Source organism: Elephas maximus, chromosome 10 (genome assembly GCF_024166365.1).
Source record: "Elephas maximus indicus isolate mEleMax1 chromosome 10, mEleMax1 primary haplotype, whole genome shotgun sequence".
NCBI classification, from domain to species: domain Eukaryota; kingdom Metazoa; phylum Chordata; class Mammalia; order Proboscidea; family Elephantidae; genus Elephas; species Elephas maximus.
In genome coordinates this window covers 94,390,541-94,412,994 of record NC_064828.1, presented here as the reverse complement: position 1 = coordinate 94,412,994, position 22,454 = coordinate 94,390,541, and the positions used below count along the sequence as shown (strand labels likewise).

General features: G+C 41.9%; 1 protein-coding gene across 4 annotated transcripts in view; it reads left to right on the top strand.

Moving 5' to 3' along the window:
• The window catches only part of STON2 (stonin 2), a 174,503-nt gene that overhangs the window by 141,852 nt on the left and 10,197 nt on the right, over positions 1-22,454 (top strand). For all 4 annotated transcript variants that reach the window (XM_049899774.1, XM_049899772.1, XM_049899773.1 and 1 more), the window contains one exon: positions 14,167-16,005. In XM_049899774.1, coding sequence (XP_049755731.1) covers positions 14,167-16,005 — 1,839 coding nt within the window. The remainder of the gene's footprint in view (positions 1-14,166; positions 16,006-22,454) is intronic.

The window sequence follows — 22,454 nt, the reverse complement described above, 5'->3', positions numbered from 1 at the left end:
ATGGCCCCCAAGCCCACGTCCCTGCTACACTGGCCTTCAAAGCATTCAGTTTATTCAGGAAGCTTCTTTGCTTTTGGTTTAGTCCAGTTGTGCTGACCTCCCCTGTGTTGTGTGTTGTCTTTCCCTTCACCTAAAGTAGTTTGTATCTACTATCTAATTAGTGAGCACCTCTCTCCCACCCTTTCTTCCTACCCCCTCTCATAACCATCAGAGAATATTTTCTTCTCAGTTTAAACTATGGAAACCCTGGTGGTATAGTGGTTAAGTGCTACAGATGCTAACCAAGAGGTCAGCAGTTCGAATCCACCAGGCGCTCCTTGGAAACTCTATGGGGCAGTTCTACTCTGTCCTATAAGGTCGCTATGAGTCAGAATTGACTCGACGGCAGTGGGTTTGGTTTTTTTGGTTTCTGTTTAAACTATTTCTCGAGTTCTTATACTAGTGGTCTTACACAATATTTGTCCTTTTGCAACTAATTTCACTCAGCATAATGCCTTCCAGATTCCTCCATGTTATGAAATGTTTCACAGATTCCTCACTGTTCTTTATCGATGCATAGTATTCCATTGTGTAAATATACCATAATTTATTCATCCATTCATCCGCTGATGGACACTTTGGTTGCTTCCATCTTTTTGCTGTTGTAAACAATGCTGCACTGAACATGGATGTGCATATTTCTGTTCGTGTAAAGGCTTTTATTTCTCTAGGATATATTCCAAGGAGTGGGATTGCTAGATCGTATGGTAGTTCTATTTCTAGCATTTTAAGGAAGCGCCAAATCAATTTCCAAAGTGGTTATACCATTTTACATTCCCACCAGCAGTGTAGAAGTGTTCCAGTCTCTCCACAGCCTCTCCAACATTTATTGTCTTGTGTTTTTTGGATTAATGCCAGCCTTGTTAGAGTGAGATGAGTAAAAGCATTCTTTACCTTCCTTGATAGTTCCAGGATCTGGGGATCATCTTACAAAGCCTCAAACCTGCTCACTGAACAGTGATGAGGCTCTGAGAAATCAGTATCCCCAACCAAATGTAACAGTAAGGTTCAGGCCCTTCTAACCCCACTTTAGGAGGTACTGATTCACCGAAGTCCAGGAACTTGAGATTTTCCCCAGCCGCTTAGGTATCCAGGAGTTCCTTGGAGCTTGCAAGCATCCTGGGTTGTTGCTGATGTGTACCCTCACATGGTGACCAGGTGAATGTTGTTGTTGTTAGGTGCCATCAAGTCGGTTCTGACTCATAGTGACCCTGTGCACAACAGAACGAAACACTGCCTGGTCCTGCGCCATCCTTACAATCGTTGTTATCCTTGAGCTCATTGTTGCAGCCACTGTGTCAGTCCACCTCGTTGAGGGTCTACCTCTTTTCCGCTGACCCTGTACTCTGCCAAGCATGGTGTCCTTCTCCAGGGACTGATCCCTCCTGACAACATGTCCAAAGTATGTAAGACGCAGTCTCGCCATCCTTGCCTCTAAGGAGCATTCTGGTTGTGCTTCTTCCCAGACAGATTTGTTCGTTCTTTTGGCAGTCCATGGTATATTCAATATTCTTCGCCAACACCATGATTCAAAGGTGTCAGTTCTTCTTTGGTCTTCCTTATTCATTGTCCAGCTTTCACATGGATATGATGTGACCGAAAATACCATGGCTTGGGTCAGGTGCACCTTAGTCTTCAAGGTGACATCTTTGGTTTTTAACACTTTAAAGAGGTCCTTTGCAGCAGATTTACCCAATGCAATGCATTGTTTGATTTCTTGACTGCCGCTTCCATGGCTGTTGATTGTGGATCCAAGTAAAATGAAATCCTTGACAACTTCAGCCTTTCCTCCGTTTACCATGATGTTGCTTATTGGTCTAGTTGTGAGGATTTTTGTTTTCTTTATGTTGAGGTGCAATCCACACTGAAGGCCGTGGTCTCTGATTTTCATTAGTAAGTGCTTCAAGTCCTTTTCACTTTCAGCAAACAAGGTTGTATCATCTGCATAATGCAGGTTGTTAATGAGTCTTCCTCTGATCCTGATGCCTTGTTCTTCTTCATATAGTCCAGCTTCTCGTATTCTTGGCTCAGCATACAGATTGAATAGGTATGGTGAAAGAATACAACCCTGATGCACACCTTCCCTGACTTTAAACCAGTCAATATCCCCTTGTTCTGTCTGAGCAACTTCCTCTTGAGCTATGTAAAGGTTCCTCATGAGCACAATTAAGTGTTCTGGAATTCCCATTCTTCGCAATGTTATCCATAATTTGTTACGATCCGCACAGTCGAATGCCTTTGTGTAGTCAGTAAAACACAGGTAAACATCCTTTTGGTGTTCTTGGCTTTCAGCTAGAATCTGACATCAGCGATTATATCCCTGGCTCCACATCCTCTTCTGAAACCGGCCTGAATTTCTGGCAGTTCCCTGCCAATATACTGCTGCAGCCGTTTTTGAATGATCTTCTGCAAAACTTTGCTTGCATGTGATATTAACGATGTTGTTCTATAATTTCCACATTCAGTTGGATCACCTTTCTTGGGAATAGGCATAAATATGGATCTCTTCCAGTCAGTTGGCCAGGAAGCTGTCTTCCATATTTCTTGGCATAGACGAGTGAGCACCTCCAGTGCTGCATCTGTTTGTTGAAACATCGCAATTGATATTCCATCAATTCCTGGAGCCTTGTTTTTCACCAGTGCCTTCAGAGCAGCGTGGACTTCTTCCTTTAGTACCATCAGTTCCTGATCATATGCCACCTCTTAAAATGGTTGAACATCGACTAATTCTTTTCGGTATAATGACTCTGTGTATTCCTTCTATCTTGTATTGATACTTGCTGCGTCGTTTAATATTTTCCCCATAGAATCCTTCACTATTGCAACTTAAGGCTTGAATTTTTTCCTCATTTCTTTCAGCTTGAGAAACACCGAACATGTTCTTTCACTTTTGGTTTTGTATCTCCAGGTGAATAGCGAGTGAGGATTTGGAGGCATAGAGTGAGACTTCTACTATGACAGTGAAGCAGACGGTCCTGGTGAGTCACCTGTCCTGGCTGCAGTAAGGGTGTGGGCACTGTAGTCCTGCCAGTGCTTCCCATGACTTAACCAGTGCCCCTCCAAGCTGTCCTTTTCCTGGGCTTTAGCCTGGGTATTTCCTGGGCATAAGAACTATGCTCAGAGTCAAGATTCTTGTTGTTAGGTACCATTGAGTCAGTTTCTACTCATAGCGACCTCATGTGAGAGATTAGAACTGCCCCCATAGTTTCCTAGGCTGTAGACTTCATGGGAGCAGATTGCCTGGTCTTTCTCACATGGAACCACTGGATGGGTTTCAAACTGCCAACCTTTCATTTGGCGACTGAGCGCTTAACTGTTGTACCACCTAAAGTGTCCTTAGAGTCAGGATGAAGACCCTTTCTTCCCTCGCTCCTACCGTAACAAGCCTTCACAGCCCATCCAAAAGGGTTCAGATCCTGGAAATGCCACTGGTCCTTCCCCTTGGCTGGGCTGGTAAGTAGTTAAGGATTGGAGGAAAATACAGGGGGACTATTTGCTCTGAAAATAGAAAGTAAATAACACCGGTTAAATACTTAGCAGGGCTCATTTCTAGTTAAGTCCTCTTGAGATACCCTGATATTAAAATGTTGAGAGATTAATTTATAAAGCGGAATGCTGGTTTTTCAATTTACCACAGATGTCAGGATCCAGCCCCACCCCCTGCCTGCCACCTCTGCTGGGGACCTGGAGTTGGCCCTGTCAGGCAACAGCAAGGTGCTAGACTGGGGCCTTAGCCCAGGCTTAGAGTTGGAGAATGGAGCCCTCATCTAAGACAACATGAGAAGCTTACGTCAGAAAGGCAGATTAAGCCAGGAAACCAGTGAGAGTTGAGTCAAAGTTTAATTGTTAGAGGAAGAGACCAAAGGCAGGGATCCATGGGTTGAATATTGGGGAAGGCATGGGGAAGTGGCCAATGGTAAAACAGGCACAAGTTTAGAACCAGAGCGACAAGATTGATTAGGGACAAACAGAAGTTGAAGATATTCCTGGACCATTCAACAAACTTAAAGTCTGATGCTTACTTTTCTGAGCAAAAATCAGAGATGAAATGTGTTGATTCAGCCTACCTTGATCAGTACAGAGGGAGGAAACTGGCAAGGCAAGCTGGACTAGTCATTTGAAAAGGGGGCTTAATGCTGCTTCATCGGCCCTCTTATTAGGTACCATCGAGTCGGTTCTGACTTATAGCTACCCAATGTACAACAGGATGAAACACTGCCTGGTCCTGCACCATCCTCACAATCGTTGTTATGCTTGAGCCCGTTGTTGCAGCCACTGTGTCAGTCCATCTCGTTGAGGGTCTTCCTCTTTTTCGCTGACCCTCTACTTTACCAAGCATGATATCCTTCTCCAGGGACTGATTCCCTCCTGATAACATCTCTAAAGTATGTGAGATGTAGTCTCGCCAGCCTTGCTTCTAAGAAGCATTCTGGCTGTACTTCTTCCAAGACAGATTTGTTTGTACTTTTGGCAGTCCATGGTATGTTCAATATTCTTTGCCAACATCACAATTCAAAGGTGTAAACCAAGAATGTAGAGTCATATGTTCCTGATGGGGATTTTTGTCAAGTAGTGGTAAGTGGTAGTTTAATGAAATTCACTTCTTCTTCACTTTGGGGCTGTTTGTGTTCAGATAACTTTACCAGCATCAAAGCATCATCTTTCCAGACAACGATGAAGACAAATGAATAGACTCATGCCCTCTGGCTCTTCTTTTTAAATCACAGTATATTTTAATGATTAGATAGACACACAGCTAGCTGGTGCCATCAAGTTGACTCCAACTCATGCTGTTCTTATGTACAATAGAAGGAAACGTTGCCAGTCCTGCATCATCCTCGTGATTGCTGGCATATTTGAGCTTGGCATCATTGAGGCTATTGTTTCAATCCATCTCACAGCGAGTCTCCCTCATCTTCACCTGTCCTCTCCATCACCAAATATAATGTCCTCCTCCAGTGATTGATTCCTCTTGATAAAGCAACTTGGACAGTGTTCTTTTGTGATCCATAAAGTTTTCATTGGCTAATTATTAGAAGTAGATTGCCAGGCCTTTCGTCTACTCTGTCTTGGTCTGGAAGATCTGCTGAAACCTGTCCACCGTGGGTGACCATGCTAGTATTTGAAATACCAGTAGCATAGCTTCCAGCATCACAGCAACACGCAAGCCACCACAGTTTGACAAACTGACAGATGTGTGGTGAGGTGGCTAGGTCAGTCTCTGCTTATTTTATACAAGTTAGAAACTCCCTTGATAAGGTCTTAATAAAGTCCAGATGACTGCCTCCCTTCTCTCACCTAAGCCAGGGATGTAGAGAGGGTAAGGAGCGCCTAGGGGCAATCTCTAAGTTGCACCCTACCCCCTACCACCTCCCATTTCAAGATGAATAGACATTGATAGTGGCAGGTGTCGGCAGAAACATCTCCCCCCTCTTGTCTGGCTGCCTTAGGTGCCTTTCATATTTGTGGTGCCTCGGAATGTGATTCTACACCTTGTCTGGAGCCCCTTTGGACTTGTGCCCAGGGGCAAGTGTCCCCCGACCCCTGCCACCCTGCCTTGCTACACCTCTGACCCAAACACATTTATACATCAGGAAATGACATTTCCTGACCTAACACCCAAAGAAGGCTCTGTGTAAATGGATAATAATCCTTGTTTAATTAACTTCTCCCCATTCAACAATGTTCCTAAGAAGTTGTATGTGGAGATAAATTTTGCCAATCTCAAAAATAGTGGGAAGATACGTGCACACCCATGTTTATTGCAGCACAGTTTACAATAGCAGAAAGATGGAAGCAACCAAGGTGCCCATCAACGGATGAATGGATAAATAAATTACAGTATTTTCACACAATGGAATACTATGCATCGATAAAGAACAATGATGAATCTGTGAAACATTTCATAACATGAAGGAACCTGGAAGGCATTATGCCAAATGAAATTTGTTGCAAAAGGACAAATATTATATAAGACCACTATTATAAGATCTTGAGAAATAGTTTAAACTGAGAAGAACACATTCTTTTCTGGTTACGAGAGTGGGGAGGGAGGGAGGGTGGGAGAGGAGTATTTACTAATTAGATAGTAGATAAGAACTACTTTAGGTGAAGGGAAGGGCAGCACTCAATACAGGGGAGGTCAGCACAACTGGACTAAACCAAAAGCAAAGAAGCTTCCTGTATAAACTGAATGCTTCGAAAGTCAGCAAAGCAGGGGCAGGGGCTTGGGAACCATGGTTTCAGAGGATATCTAAGTCAATTGGCAAAATAAAATCTATTAAGAAAACATTCTGCATCCCACTTTGAAGTGTGGCATCTGGGGTCTAAAATGCTAGCAAGCGGCCATCTAAGATGCATCAATTGGTCTCAACCCACCTGGATCAAAGGAGAATGAAGAACACCAAGGACACAAGGTAATTACAAGCCCAAGAGGCAGAAAGGGCTACATGAACCAGAGACTATATCACCCTGAGACCAGAAGAAGTAGATGGTGCCCGACCACAACCAATGACTGCCCTGACAAGGAACACAACTGAGAACCCCTGAGGGAGCAGGAGAACACTGGAGTGCAGACCCCAAATTCTCATAAAAAGACCGGACTTAATGGTCTGACTGAGACTAGAAGTACCCCAGCAGTCCTGGTTTCCAAACCTTCTGATGGCGAGGACAGGAACCATTCCTGGAGCCAACTCGTCAGACATGAATTGGACTGGACAATGGGTTGGAGAGAGATGATGATGAGGAGTGAGCTTCTTGCATCAGGTGGACACTTGAAACTATGTTGGCATGTCCTGTCTGAAGGGGAGATGAGAGGGTAGAGGGGTTAGAAGGTGGCAAAATGGTCATGAAAAGAGAGACTGGAAGGAGGGAGCGGGCTGTCTCATTGCGGAGAAAGTAATTGGGAGTACGTAGTAAGGTGTATATAAGTTTATATGTGAGACACTGACTTGATTTGTAAACTTTCACTTAAAGCACAATAAAAATTATTAAAAAAAAAAGTAGTGGGAAAAAACAAAACAGATTTTAGCATAATTAACAAGCATTAAGGAAATACCAGAGTTAATAAAAATTAAAAGGAGGACTTGACATCTAATCTCATCTTAGGCAGTTTACTTAAAGCCACTGAGCCGCTGTAATCTTAGCAATATGAAGGGGTCGGGTTTTATTATTTCTAAAATCTCTTCAAGTCCTAAAATTCGGCATCTCTCCTGTCACTTTACAGATTACTCCACAAGCATTCCAGTGCCAACTGTGTATCTGGGGCTGGTTACACAGTTTTAAGTATGTGCTGATATGTAACAGTGACTGCTGTTTCCTGCTGAGAAAACCCTAATAATATAAACTGGTTTGCTCTGCCACTGTTAATAAGCTCCATTTATCAGCTCTCAACAAGCTTTTCGCATTTGCCATTGTGTTAACAAATTACTTTAACAAATGTGGGATAGGAGACAGCAGAGTATGTGCTCTGTTCAAAACATCATGGAAACGGTTAATTTTTTTCCATAGTTCTTACTTTTTCTTCAGTTTTGATGGTGTTGATTACAATGAAACACTTGATTTAGATAAATCTTTTGGGAACTTAACCTTAAAATAGACTGTAGTCTGATGTTAAAAGAATCCACCATTTTTCTTCAGTTTGCGTCTGTAAAGACACTAGGAAATAGTTGGGTGCAGGAAATTTTTAATGTGGTATAGGATAAGAATGTAATCTTCATATGTGGCTTTTATTTGGCAGCAACCCAACTCATAATAAAGCAATTTGGAGGTAGTAAGTAGAAGAGAGGAGCCCTGATGGCACAATGGTTAAGAGTTCGCCTGCTAATCAAAAAGGTCAGCAGTTCATATCCGCTCCTTGGAAACCCTATGGGGCAGTTCAGTTCTGTCCTAGACGGTCACTGTGAGTCAGAATCGCCTTGACAGCAATAGGTTTGCTTAAGTAGAAGAGATAGCAATTAAAATAATGCTGGATTTTTTGTTTCAGTTTTATTTTCATAAATCAGTGAAATGGAATTGGGGATGACTTAACTTTGTCATAAAGACAGTTAATCTTTGCCTATTTCTTACTGGACAAATTTACTGGCTTTTTTTTTTTTTTAATTTCCAATATCAGTCATAATTGTCTTAGGAATGATCTAATTACCATTTTGTCAAGGGAGACTATAGCTATTTGTTTCCTATCTGTAAGGTTAAATGGTAGTAGGAATAACAAAAAACCCAAACCAAACCCTTTGCCCGTGGAGTCAATTCAAGCTCATAGAGACTCTATAGGACAGAGTAGAACTGCCCCATCAGGCTTCCAAGGAGTGGTTGGTAGATTCAAACTGCCACCCTTTTGGTTAGCGACTCATTTGGGAAATAATATTGGAATCATCATTCCCTGTCCTTGAGCTTAGAGAATGTGACCTAGCTGAAGCAGGACTCACACGGACACATCAACAGGGCCCTGAGATATAAAGACAATAGGTAAGACAATCTTGGAAAATATCTTTCAGGGCAACTTTCACATAAATCATCAAAGAGAACACAAAAGACTTCCCATTCTTAATCGTTTTCTGTTTGCGTTTAGTGAATAGGAAATTTGTTGGACTGTCGTGGATTGAATTATGTGTATATCAATTTGGCTGGGCCATGATTCCCAGTATTGTATGGTTGTCCTTCATTTAGTGATTGTAATTTTATGTTAAAGAGGATTAGGGTAGGAATGTAACACCCTTAAATCCCTGAGCCAACTGAAAGGCAGTTTCCCTGGGGTGTGGCCTGCACCACCTTTTATCTTACAAGAGATAAAAGGAAAGAAAAGCAAGTAAGTAGTGTCAGGAACCCCTTTTGTTACCAATCACCAATCTGACACAAAGGGTCCTTGTCTTTTCCTGAGTAAGAATACAAGCGAAAGACGAACTGTCTTCAAAAAGCTTTATTTTCCTTGAGTCAAGCAAAAGGAGTCACTGGGGGACTAAGCCTCTCCAAAAGGCTGACTCAAAAAGGGAAGCAAGGCTACGGCTTATATGGGTTCCATGGAGACAATACCTAATGAATATTTAGTGACTTCTTTCAAGAGGCGGGTACTTCTCAGAATGGAGGTGCATGTTAATTAGGTTGCCTGCGCATCTAGAATCCAAGATGGAACCTGCTGATATTCAAGATGGAGTCCTCTCAGCAGCCCTTGGCATCACTTATGGGATATAGCGCAAGCACACTGATCTTTGGCACTACATCGCCATCTTCAGAGGGCTAAGGAAGGTTAAACAGTGTTCATGCTGTGTTCTTCTGCGCATGTGGGAGCCTGTAAAGGGGAAAAGGACCAGAAAAATACTGAGAAGGAGATAGTAATTCACAGGTTGTTTCAACCTTATCTCATGTTGACAGGGTGTAGTTCCTGTTTACCCAACTTGTAGATGGTAATCTTTTAACAGCTCTTTTGTTCTGCCAGCACAGTTAACCCTATCTGTCTCACTTTGGACCCGGGGTTCCTGTGCAGAGACATTGCTAGTCTGGGGGAAGATTGATGAGAAGGCTGACAGAGAAGGCCTTCCCCTGGAGCTGACACCCTGAATTTGTACTTTTAGCTTACTTTACAGTGAGGAAATAAACTTCTCTTTGTTAAAGCTATCCACTTGCGGTATTTTTGTTGTTGCAACACTAGATGACCAAGACATGGACCAACCAGGACTCTCCTGACCATTGTTACTGAACCTGCACTAATGATTGTTAAGAAAGACAATTCAAAATGTAGGATCGCAGTTTCTAGCTAATCTGTGAAAAGGTGAAGCTTTTAATGGTTTTACCCATTTTGCGATGTTAATATATACTGATGGCTCTGTAACGTTCCTTGGACTTGGGCAGACATGGCTGTGGCAGCATGCTTGTTGCTTTTCCTGCTTTTGCTTATTCTATAATATTTCCTTGGACTCGGGAAGACATGGCTTTGGCAGCAAGCTTGTCCATTTTCCTACTTTTGCCTTTTTGAATATATGCTGAATAAAACTTTCTTTTTGCTTTTACTAAACTTTGCTTTTTTTTTTTACTGTACAACACAACCAAAAATTTAACTACTGCTCCACCAGGGCTCCTGTAGTAACTAAGAGAATATATTTAGAATTTTTATTATTTCTTTATTTTGTAAGCAATATAGTATTATATTTTTGAGAAAGAATATAGATTTACAGCTTTTTAAATTACTTCATACTCCACATGAGATATTTATTTTCACATCAAAATGTTATAAAATAATATATTACAAAGAATATGTGTATTATATATGTGTACATATTATCTGATACTTGGAGAATTGTATTTTGTTATTCTGTAATGTTAAACTTTTTCCCAGATAGTTATCAGACATTTATATTTCTTCATTAGTGAATTGTCCGTTCTTTTTATCCTCTTTATTTGTGAGGGTGTCTGATTTTTATTAAGGATATACACACCCCTCTTATACATTAAGGACATTAATCTTTTGTCATATATAATACAAATATTTTCCCCAGAAATTTTCCATACAGATAAATTTTTTTTTATATGTGAAAGTCTCAAAGGGGATCCCTTAGTATAAAAAGGCTCAGAGAGTATATGATGTACACTTCATAAAAACAATTGAAGGTTATCTTTCAGTCAAATAAGAAATGAAGCAAAATTAAGAGCTCACAAATAGGCAAGTCAGTATTAATAAGGGATAATTTTTTTAAAGTAGCATTTGGCGATATTTGGGTTCACTTCAAGAAACGGTTTATTTCATGTGAACTATGGGCCAACTTGGAAACCCTGGTGCATAGTGGTTGAGTGCTAAGGCTGCCAACCGAAAGGTCGGCAGTTCGAATCCGCCAGGCGCTCCTTGGAAAATCTATGGGGCAGTTCTACTCTGTCCTGTGGGTCACTATGAGTCAAAATCGACTCGACAGCAATGGGATGGGCCAACTTCTGCATTTCCTCTGCAAAAGGTTTTTTTGCCTTTAAAAATGATTCCACGGAAAAATAGATTCTCATTTTCAGAAATCTGGCCTGTACCCCATCACTATCCCCAATGGTGGATTTTTAAAACTTGGGAGATTTAACTTCCAAAGGAGAGAGAATTTTGTACCAAAATCTTTTTAAAGGCTGCCAAAGAGAATATAGAATCTCTAGAAATGAATTTAATTCCAAAGTTCTCCCTCTAAACTTGAAGACACTTCATTTAAATTGTATTATGAGTCTAATGTTTCAACACTGTCCAGGACTTAGTGTGATTTTAAATAACTTGATTTGAAATTGTGAGAAAGTTATTTTCAGAGGAGACAAAAGTCTTGTTTCTTTTTTGGTTTGGGAGAGGAAGATGAGAAATGCTATTTTGGGGACAAGATTCCCAACAGAAGGGAATCCTTTGGCAGCAAGTATAAACAGCCTTGGCAGGAAACCACCCTCTAAAGGAAAAGGAGTTTGCCTTGTTTTAAAGTAGGGAGTAGTGATGAGCTCCAAGGCAAAAAGGATATCCCTGGTACAAGGGGTGGGACAGTAAGGGACTGGCTGGGTGGAAACATTATATTACAAGAGCTCCATAGAGATGCCTCATTAAAAATTGATAGACTTTGAGATACGCTTCTTGCCCAGTTCTCTAGGGAGGATGTCACTGCTCCAAAGAAGTGATTATTATTTTACTCGGTGCCACAGCAGCTCTGTTTAGCATTCCTTAACAAAAACAGAAAAAAACAATAAATAAAATAATAAAAACCCTACAAGCCTGGCTTGTTTCCTGACCCCTTTCCCTTGATTGTAACCAGAAAATAAATCACTTACACAGCTCCAAAACTTTTTTAATGATTTCATTGAAGGAGATTCTCCTCTTTAATTTTAAAGTGTTCTGAAATCCTTCTGTGATGCTATCTATACACATAGAAAATACTTCTTGCTCATTATGTTTCTAGGGCAGGTGTGGATATGTATGTATACTTGCTCACGTGTTTAGCTTACATTTTCAAACTGACCTTTTCAGTTGAGGGCAATGCTGTTTGAATAAATATGCAGTGAAACCTGTGAGAGCAGAACTCAACGGGACTGCCTTGTTTTTCTGGGTCTTGACTGCCTTGTTTTTCTGGGTCTCCCAAGCTTTCCGCCTTTGTCAGGGGGCAGTTTTACCAGTTCTCTGTCGCTCTCCATTAGTGGAAAATATTTGAGTTTTCCTTCTCTGACAGCTGTTCACCTTACACAAGCTCTGGCTTTCTCAGGTTTTACTGTACTTGTAAATGTGGATGACAGGCCACCCATTCCATCCACACGTGTGCAGTTATGTTTGGCATTACCGATTGGGCATGATTGGATATTCACATGCATGATGATTTAGCGAGGTAGTGAGAAAACTCAGCCATTTGAGTACACTTTTCTGTTTGATTCCAAATGACTAGCAATAGGAACAGTGGGTGGAGTAATGTCAGAGATACGCCCTCTTTTCCTCATTCAATCAGGAAACCTTTACTGAGTATCTACTGTACACAAGATACTTGTTTTCTGTGCCATTTCTTTATCAGAATCCACTTCTTGCTAAGACTTCATTTTCCCTTCCTTTCCCACAACCCCAGAGTACCTGGGTGGTGCAAACTCTTAACACACTTGGCTGCTAACCAAAAGGCTGGAGGTTTGAGTCCACCCAAGAGATCCCTGGGAGGAAAGCCCTAGTGATCTATTTCCAAAAACTCGGCCACTGAAATCTGGTGGAGCATAGTTGTACTCTGACACACATGGGGTCACCATGAGTTAGAATCAAGTCACTGGTAACTAGTTACTGGTGGTCTTATACCCCCAGCAGACACTCAGGATCCTATGCTACTTAACAGGTTTGCATTTTTCCTTCATTAAAACTCATATCCTGTCTGTATCTTATCCTTGAAGGCTCTGCTAGGGTGAAGTTTTATATGTAATAACTTTTTACCATAAAATGAAAAGCCTTTTAAAGGGGGGGGAGGGGAGAAGAGATTATATCATAAGCATTTTTTCATGTCACTGCATACTTTGTAAATATTTTAATGACTGAGTATTATTCATTGTGTGCCTTAATTTCTTAAACATTCATCCAACTGTTCTATCCAACTGTTCAGTGTTTAAAAACTTTCAATTTTTTTGATATTATAAATAATGCTTAGAAGACCTCTCTGTTCAAATTTTGTTCACAGTTTTGATTCATTTCATTAAGCAAGTGATAACTTAGAATCACTAAGCTCTAACAACTTACAGTCTCATTAAGGGTCTATTTAGTGTCCATATCATAGCACCTTTACCCTCATTAAGGGTAAACTTTTTAAATCTTCATTGATTTTTAAAAATTCTTTAGTATATTCTGCATTTTTTTGATTACTACTGAGGTTGTTTTTCATATGCTTATTAGAAATCTGTAGTTTCTCTTTCTTGAGGTGTCTATGTCCTTTGCCCATATTTCTATTTGATTTTTATATTTTTCTTATTGATTTGTATGAACTTACTACATATTATGGAAACCCTAGCTGTTAACCAAGAGGTCGGCAGTTTGAATCCGCCAGGCGCTCCTTGGAAACTCTACAGGGCAGTTCTACCCTGTCCTATAGGGTTGCTATGAGTCGGAATAGACTCGACGGCAGTGGGTTTTTTTTGTTTGTTTGTTTACTACATATTATGCGTGTTAACATTTTTTCTTTAGTATTTATTGATCACATTTGGACTAAAAACCCTCCAGTTACACTGTGGCAGTCCTGTTATCACTTACAGCAGAACTTGTTCATTCAATGAGATCAGCTTTATATCATTTTGTATAGGCGATGGTATTCAGTATTTGAAAATTACAAATACATACCTTAGGCAGAGTAAAGAAAACATCTATTTTGGAAACAGAAAATAAAGGAACCCAAACCAAAAATAAAGGAAGGGTGTATAAAAGTTAAATTACAAGTGACCTTGGTCCTATTAGTGCTTCAGTATTGATATAGCCATTTGTATATACTAGATTTATTGCGATAGCCCTTGTGTAATTATAAAAGTATGTGATCCATGCCTAGATTAAGCACTTGAGAGACATAATAAGCTGCTTTGAAATTTACTGGATTCCAAGTAAAATTCTAGTAACCCCTCATTCACATACGCACTGTTAGAATGACAGCCCCTCATATATTCTTTTTTTTTTCCCAGACAATTCCTCCTCACTCCAGGAAGATGAAGAAGTAGAGATGGAGGCCATCAGCTGGCAGGCAAGCAGCCCAGCCATGAACGGGCATCCTGCTACTCCAATGACCTCTGCTCGTTTTCCCAGCTGGGTCACTTTTGAAGATAATGAAGTCAGCTGCCCTTTGCCACCAGTCACCTCTCCTCTGAAGTCAAACTTACCACCTATTGCATCTGTGATCCCAGATGTACATAATAACTCAGCTGGGTCGTTTAAGAAGAGGGAACGTCCCAAGAGCACTTTGATGAACTTCTCTAAAGTTCAGAAGCTAGACATTTCCTCCTTGAACCGTCCACCCTCCATAACTGAGGCACCACCTTGGAGGGCGACCAATCCTTTCTTGAATGAGGCTCTGCAGGATGTGCAGCCCTCCCCTATCAACCCTTTCAGTGCTTTCTTTGAGGAGCAGGAGAGGCGCTCCCAAAACAATTCCATTTCTAGCACCACAGGCAAAAGCCAAAGAGATTCCCTCATTGTTATCTACCAGGATGCCATCAGTTTTAATGACTCAAGCAAAAACCAGTCACACTCCGATGCTGTTGAAAAACTCAAGCAACTCCACATTGATGATCCTGATCGCTTGGGCAGTGCCATGCTACCTGACGATGACCCAATAGCCTGGATTGAACTAGACGATCACCCGCCTGCGTCAGCACTGTCCCAGCCCAGGGATGGATGGCCAATGATGCTACGGATCCCTGAGAAAAAAAACATCATGTCCTCCAGGCACTGGGGACCTATCTACGTCAAACTTACAGAATGTGGTTATCTGCAGCTATATTATGAGCAGGGCCTAGAAAAACCATTCCGTGAGTTCAAGCTGGAGATTTGCCATGAGATTTCAGAACCTCGGCTCCAGAACTATGATGAGAATGGCAGGATCCACAGCTTGCGAATTGACCGTGTCACCTATAAGGAGAAGAAGAAATACCAGCCCAAACCTGCTGTGGCCCACACAGCAGAGAGGGAACAGGTGATTAAGCTGGGCACCACCAGTTACGATGACTTCCTGAGCTTCATCCATGCGGTTCAGGACTGTCTCATGGATCTGCCGGTGTCATCAATGGACTTGAGCACAGTTGGCTTGAACTATCTTGAAGAGGAGATTACAGTAGATGTCAGAGACGAATTCTCTGGCATTGTGAGCAAAGGAGACAACCAGATTCTCCAGCACCATGTCTTGACACGGATCCACATTCTGACTTTCCTCTCGGGGCTTGCAGAGTGCCGCTTGGGCCTTAATGATGTCCTTGTGAAGGGGAACGAAATAGTTTCCCGGCAGGACATCATGCCTACCACCACCACAAAGTGGATCAAGCTCCATGAGTGCCGTTTCCACGGATGTGTGGATGAGGGCGTATTCAGCAACTCACGGATTATTCTGTTCAACCCTTTGGATGCATGCCGATTTGAGCTAATGCGGTTCAGGACAGTATTTGCTGAGAAGACCTTGCCTTTCACACTCAGGACAGCAGCAAGCATCAATGGGGCAGAGGTGGAGGTGCAGAGCTGGCTTAGGATGTCAGCTGGCTTCTCCTCTAACCGTGACCCTCTCACTCAGGTTCCCTGCGAGAATGTGATGATTCGTTACCCTGTGCCCAGTGAGTGGGTGAAAAATTTCCGCAGGGAGAGTGTCCTGGGCGAAAAGTCTTTGAAAGCCAAAGTGAACCGGGGGGCGAGTTTTGGCTCAACTAGTGTGTCTGGCTCTGAGCCTGTCATGAGAGTAACTCTGGGAACTGCCAAGTATGAGCATGCCTTCAACGCCATTGTGTGGAGGATAAACCGACTGCCTGACAAAAACTCAGGTAAAGATTTCTCTTTGTGAAAACTACTTCATGGTTATGAAAGAACTGGGACCAAAATTCTAAATCTTATTCCTGTACAAAATATTCATTCTTTTTGTGTGTCATGAGTAGTGATGGAGGGATAGCGGGACCAGAAAAGCTCATACTCTTTACCACCTTGTTCTCATACTTCCATAAAACTATGTATTTTTCTTCTCTGCTGAACTGCTAAGCAGCTTTCCTGGGCAGCTCATGAACACTTATCCTTTTCTGCTTCGCTAAATTATTAGCTGTGGTACTGGAAACGATCCATTTCCAAATCCTGGAGACTTCTGGGTTCTGAAGAGGTATCTTTCTAACTGTGCCTAGGTGTAGGTAAAAGGGCCAGTGTATGGCCAGTCATCTGCACAGTACATGTGAGAAGTTAGATTTATGATTCCAGCTACTCTGTGGAAGGTCTGTCAATCATAACACATCAAGCTCCGAGTTTGGCTCTGGGACTTGGGGATGAGGAAGAGAAATAACCTCTGATCAGATTGAAGATTCAGCCAGAACATGAAGGGCCAAAAGGGCCTAAGTTCTATCAGGCAATAAGTGAAGGAAGGGACATTTAATTGAAACAACAGCCCTCCTTCCCTTCCCCCGACCCCCCAAAAAAACCTTACCAGCCCCAGCTGGACTGCTCCCAGCTACCATGAAGAAGGGCTGGGCGTATTTTTGTACTTGAGTGAGCATGAAAGGCAGTGACTTTCCTTGTGGGTCCAGTAAGATTTAGGGAAATGGCAAAACTTGAGAGGAATCTAACTAGCTCTAACAGCCTTATTTCTTAGAGGACATTTGGGTGACTCCAGTGGCAACAATGCCTGTGATCCTGTGGACCTTTAAACCACTACCCTTCTTGTTACAATAAGTGTTGCCCATATGTGAACAAAAGTGGCTATCCTAACCAAGTGAAAACAATAAGGTTTAGAAGAACTCTTGTTTGGCATGTCTTACACTTAGGCAGATATCCTTCTCCCCACTCTCACTATTAAATCATCACAGTATGCTTAGGGTCTTCCTTTCTGGTTCTGAGTGTGCAGTGGCCATATTATCGTGCCCTAGACAGATACGATGTGATGGTGGGAGGCAGTCTGATCTGATCACCTTTCCAGGCAGTGGAGCATACACTAGGCCATTGTGTGTCAGACACGCCCATAGTGGGGCAAACTGAAAAAAACAATTGAACCTCTGAGTTGGAGGCTGATTTTGCCAGCCCCTGTTTCTATACTGACAGAATTTTTTAAGACAATGTCTTCCTTTCTAGGCTCGCTTATTCTTTGCCCCTGAAGTTCATAGTGTTTTCTCCTGGTGACAGCCCACAGCCACAGGGCTACCTGGGCATAGGAAAAGGAGAAACTCTGAATTCCCCTTTGGCATAGGAGCCCTTGGGAAGAGAGAACAGAGGTGATACAGAGAAAATTACTGTTTGATGTTTTAGAAGTGTGACATGGGAAAAGGCAAGTTTTATGTTTATTGGAATTTTTAGCTCTTCAGTTTACTTAGCATGGATTCAGATTACTTAATTATGGAATCATTGGATTTTCAAGGTGGAAGGGACCTTGGGGGTAACTTAGTGAAACTTCTTCACTTTCCAGATGAGAAAAATAAGGCCTAGGAGGTGATGTGACTCATCTGAAGTCATGCACCTACATTCAAAGGGCTTTTCACTATGCCACAGCTGCTTCCTATTAGATGACACCAAATAGACACAACTTGAAGTAATTTCCACTATGGCACAGTGGCTAAAGCACCTGGCTACTAACTGAAAGGTCAGCAATTCAAACCCACCAGCTGCTCCACAGGAGAAGGATGTGGTAGTCCGCTTCCGTAAACAGTACAGTGTTGGAAACCCAATGGGTCAGTTCTAACTCTGTCCTGTAGGGTTGCTATGAGTCAGATTAGGCTCAACAGCAATGGGTTTGGGTGTTTTGTTTTGTTTTTGTGATGAGCATAGAGATTTGCAGTTTTCCCAACAAGTACACACACATTATCTCAATTGCTTCAAAGTGTTTTCTGTTAAATATGAAAAAGTACTATATGAGGGATTTTTCCTTATAAGCAACAAAAACCGACTGGCTACCGTAGCAGAAAAGGGGGTGAGGATGGGAATTATTGGAAGGACTTGGGTAGCTCACAGAACTTAAGGAAAGGTTGAACAAGGCTTAAGAAAGGATAGCACAAGAATAGTTCTGAGAAAGTAGGTAGCAGGAAGTAATGGATGTCACCTTAGGGGGCAGCCACTGAGATAAATCATCACAAGCCATTTTCTTTTCTTGGGCCACTTGGCTAAAGACTTGAGGGGAGGGGAGGGCAGGGCAAAGCACTCTGATGTTGAGCACCAAGATGACATGCAGTGCTGGGGAAGTTTAGTTCCCAAAGGAAAAAGAAGAGGTTGTTACCAGAAGAAAAGTGGAGTGAAGAAGAGGTTGTTACCAGAAGAAAAGTGGAGTGAATGTGGGACAGGGAAAAAAGTAACAACTCCTTAGCAAACCCCGTCTTTAATGCTTTCCAATGACTTCGGTAGTTTCAAGGCCAAGTAAATACAGTTTATATTTCATATATATTTCCAGATTACTGGAAACTTATCTGTGAAAGATTTCATTTAAACCCATACCCCCATTACTGCTTTTGCTGTCATAGTTATATAATATTTTAAGTAGTGAAACAAAAAAAGGGGGGGTTAGGGATGCCCTTGTACTACTTTTGGCTAATGGCATATTTCTGTATTCAGGAAATCGATAACACCCTTTTCTGGAAACTCTTGAGGTGTACAGGATCTGAATTGCAGTCAGATTGCCAGCCCTTACCTATTGCTGATGTTCACTGTACCCAGCTTCTGCCCTCCCCATCCAGTGATCCACTCTTGAAACCAGAGATTGATGATAATTTATTGATTAGCGAAAGTCCCTTTTCTGAGCTCTTTACTCTTTGTCTTCAGACAGCCACGAGAAGGTACCTTTACAGGTTATCCTTGGTAATCCTCACACCCCATTGACAGTGAAGGAAGCTGGCCTGAACTTCTCCACACCTACTTCTGCCCAGAATTCCCTACAAACCCAATCCCCAGAGGCAGTGCACTTATACCACAAGCAGCACAGACCAATAGGTCGGTACCCCTGGCTTTACCGGCATCCCAAACCTGCATCCGCAGCGGGGTTTTCCTAACCCCAGCCAAGACATCAAGCAGCCATCTTGAATTCCAACATGGCTCCCTCTGGCAGGGCCCAGTCCAGTGGTACACATGTGCACCTCTCTTCTCTGTGTTGTCCAAGGGCCTTTCCCGCCTTCCACTCACAGCTTTTCTAAATCTGAGATGGTACCCCAGTATGTTCAGCTCTTCCCGACTCCTCCACCAGGAAATGAAGCATTCTGACCTGCATAGATAGCTTTCTTTGCTACAGTTCCAGTCTTCATTAGACCAGGTGTGGATAAAACCATCTCAATATGTTTTGCCTTTTATGGAAGATAGAAGTCTGAACTTTGATGTTGAATTTTCTCAGTTTCATCAAGGAAGATGACATAATTTGTGGACTTGTTTAGTTCATTACCAGGAATGAAACTATACCAACTCTCAAAATTGAACCTCCCTATCTGTCCACCAGAATCCTTGGTGGCGTAGTGGTTGAGTGCTATGGCTGCTAAACAAAAGGTCGGCAGTTTGAATCCACCAGGCACTCCTTGGAAACTCTGGGGCAGTTCTACCCTGCCCTATAGGGTCTCTATGAGTTGGAAATGACTCGACTGCAATGGAGAACAGAGAGATCTGTCCACCAGAGCCCTGGTAGCACAGTGGTTAAGAGCTCAGGCTGCTAAACCAAGAGATCAGCAGCTTGAATCCACCAGCCACTCCTTGGAACCCCTGTGGGATAGTTCTACTCTGTCCTATAGCGTCGCTATGAGTCAGAATCGACTAGATGGCAAGAGCTTTGTTTGTTTTTTTGCATCTCTCCAGCAGCCCTCCACATTTGGTGGTCGAACTAGAATCTGGAAAAGAATGTTGCTTTCATACAGTTTGCTGTGAAGGCACATTAGTGGGATGAGAAGAGGTGGTGAGTTTTATAGAAAGTAATTTCCTAACATTTTCCAGCAATGGTACAATTCAAAGTAATTAGATAAAACTATTGTTTAAGTTGCCCTTGAATTAAGAGACTTTTTCTTCTGTGTACTTGGAAGTAATCTAATTCTCTTACACTATAGTGAGAAGAGAAGGTGGCATAGTGATTAAGTGTTAAGGCTCCTAACAAAAAGTCGGCAGTTCAAATCCACCAGGCACTCCTTGGAAACTCTATGGGACAATTCTGCTCTGATCTGTAGGGTCGCTATGAGTCCAAATTGATTCGATGGCAGTGGGTTTGGTTTTTTGTTTTTATAGTGAGAAGAGTTTAGAACAGAATAGGAGTCAGCGCCCCATCCGAGTTTTATTCCCAACTCTATCACTTAATGGCCATGTGTCATCAGGCAGTTTACCTAAAACCTTTTAGAGAACTGATTTTTCTTTTTCTATAATATAGGGTTATTAATACCTAGTTTATTAAGAACAAAATTAGTGTTTCATTCTTAGCACCTGGCATGTAATAACCCACTGTCATCCGGTCAACTCATAGCAGCACCATAGGGTTTCCCAGGCTGTAAATCTGTACGGAAGCAGGCTGCCACATCTTTCTCCCGCGGAGCCACTGGTGGTTTCAAACAGCCCAACTTTCTGTTAACAGATCACTTTAACCACTGTGCCACGAGGGCTCCTTGGCATGTAATAAGTGCTCAATAAATGATAATTATATAAGTAACATCTGTGATACACAATGGAGCCCTGGTGGCGCAGTGGTTAAGAACTCAGGCTGCCAGCCAAAGGGTCAGCAGTTTGAATCCACCAGCCACTCCTTAGAAACTCTGTGGGACAGTTCTACTCTGTCCTATAGGGTCGCTATGAGTCAGAATCGACTCCATGGCAACGAGTTTGGTTTGGTTTTTTGATACATAATAATTACTTTGTAAAATATTGAATGGATTCATTTTTAAATAATGTAATTTTTACTATTATATGTATCTTATCTAAGTTCCTTTCCTAAAAACCAGTGGAAACAATTAATTTCTCAAGTATTACTGTTAGAAATAACTATTGAAGTATGTTAAGTCTGTGAAGTAGAACAGAACATACTTCATTCTGTAATGTTTTTCCTGGAGAGTGGGTATGTATGTCTTCATTTTTTGAGATTAAAAAGTCCCGCCCAGACCAGTAAAGAGAATAGGAATTGTTTATTTGGGGAAGCTTGGAAAACTAAGAGGCTATTACATTTATGTAATTAAGTCAAAGCCATTTCATGGCCATTTCATGTTGTTTATCCGCAGCTAGTTGCTAGTAGGGATTTCTACCGCTTACTCCCTCCCCACCCCTATCACCCTGCAAACCTGGTCTTGGGGACCGTGAAGGTTATGATTCAGACAAAGTGATTTAGAACACTCTGAAGTCAGCTTGCTCTGCCGCTTTCTAGCTGTGGCCTTGGGCAGTTCATGTTCCCTTCCGAAGCTTTAGTTCCGTTATCTGCAGGATGAAAAAATAGGACTATAACCTCAAAGGATTGTTAGAAAGATTCAGTGAGGGAATCTGTATAAAACATTTAGCACAGCTGGCACAGGAAGCATAACAGACATTTTCTGCTAGGTGGTCTGATGATGCCGCCATGATTATAGTCACGGAAATAACTCTAACCTCCTCAAAAACCTATTCTACAACCCTCAAATGAAAATCAAACCTTTAAGTTTGCAGTCCAAAAACAGTAGAATTAGCCATAGATTTATAGAACTATAGAGCCACAAAGGACTGTGCTTCTCATTGTCCAGCCCGCCCTTTCCTACCCCGCCTCCATCTCCCCATTTTACCTTGAGGAATTGAGGCCTGGGGAGAATAGGGGATCTGGCTGTGGGATCTCTGCTACATAGCAGGAGAGCTGGACGTGGAGCCCAGCTGTTCCGGCTGCTAGACCACTGTTCTGTCCAGTGTACCACATGCTTCCCTAACACATATGTGCTGTTTATAAGGTTTTTGTTATTTACATATACCACTTACCCACACAAACATGCCAAAAATAGTTGTTAAAATATGACATGCTATTAAGAAAATTCTTTGAAGGAAATTAGTGGTTTTGTTCCAGGAGGCTGTCATCGATGTTTTTATCATTTATTTTATTTTGTTGTTGTTGAAACTATGCACAGCAGGACACATACCAATTCAGCAATTTCTCCATGTACAAATTCAGTGACATTTATTAAATTCTTCAAGTTGTGCCACCATTCTCACCCTCCTTTTCCAAATTATTCCTCCCCTATTAACATAAGGCAGACATTCTTTACTAGTTAAACTATTGTTTGGTTTTAAGAGGACTTCAGGGCATATTTTTGGTTTAAAGTTTAAAGATTATCTCAAGTTC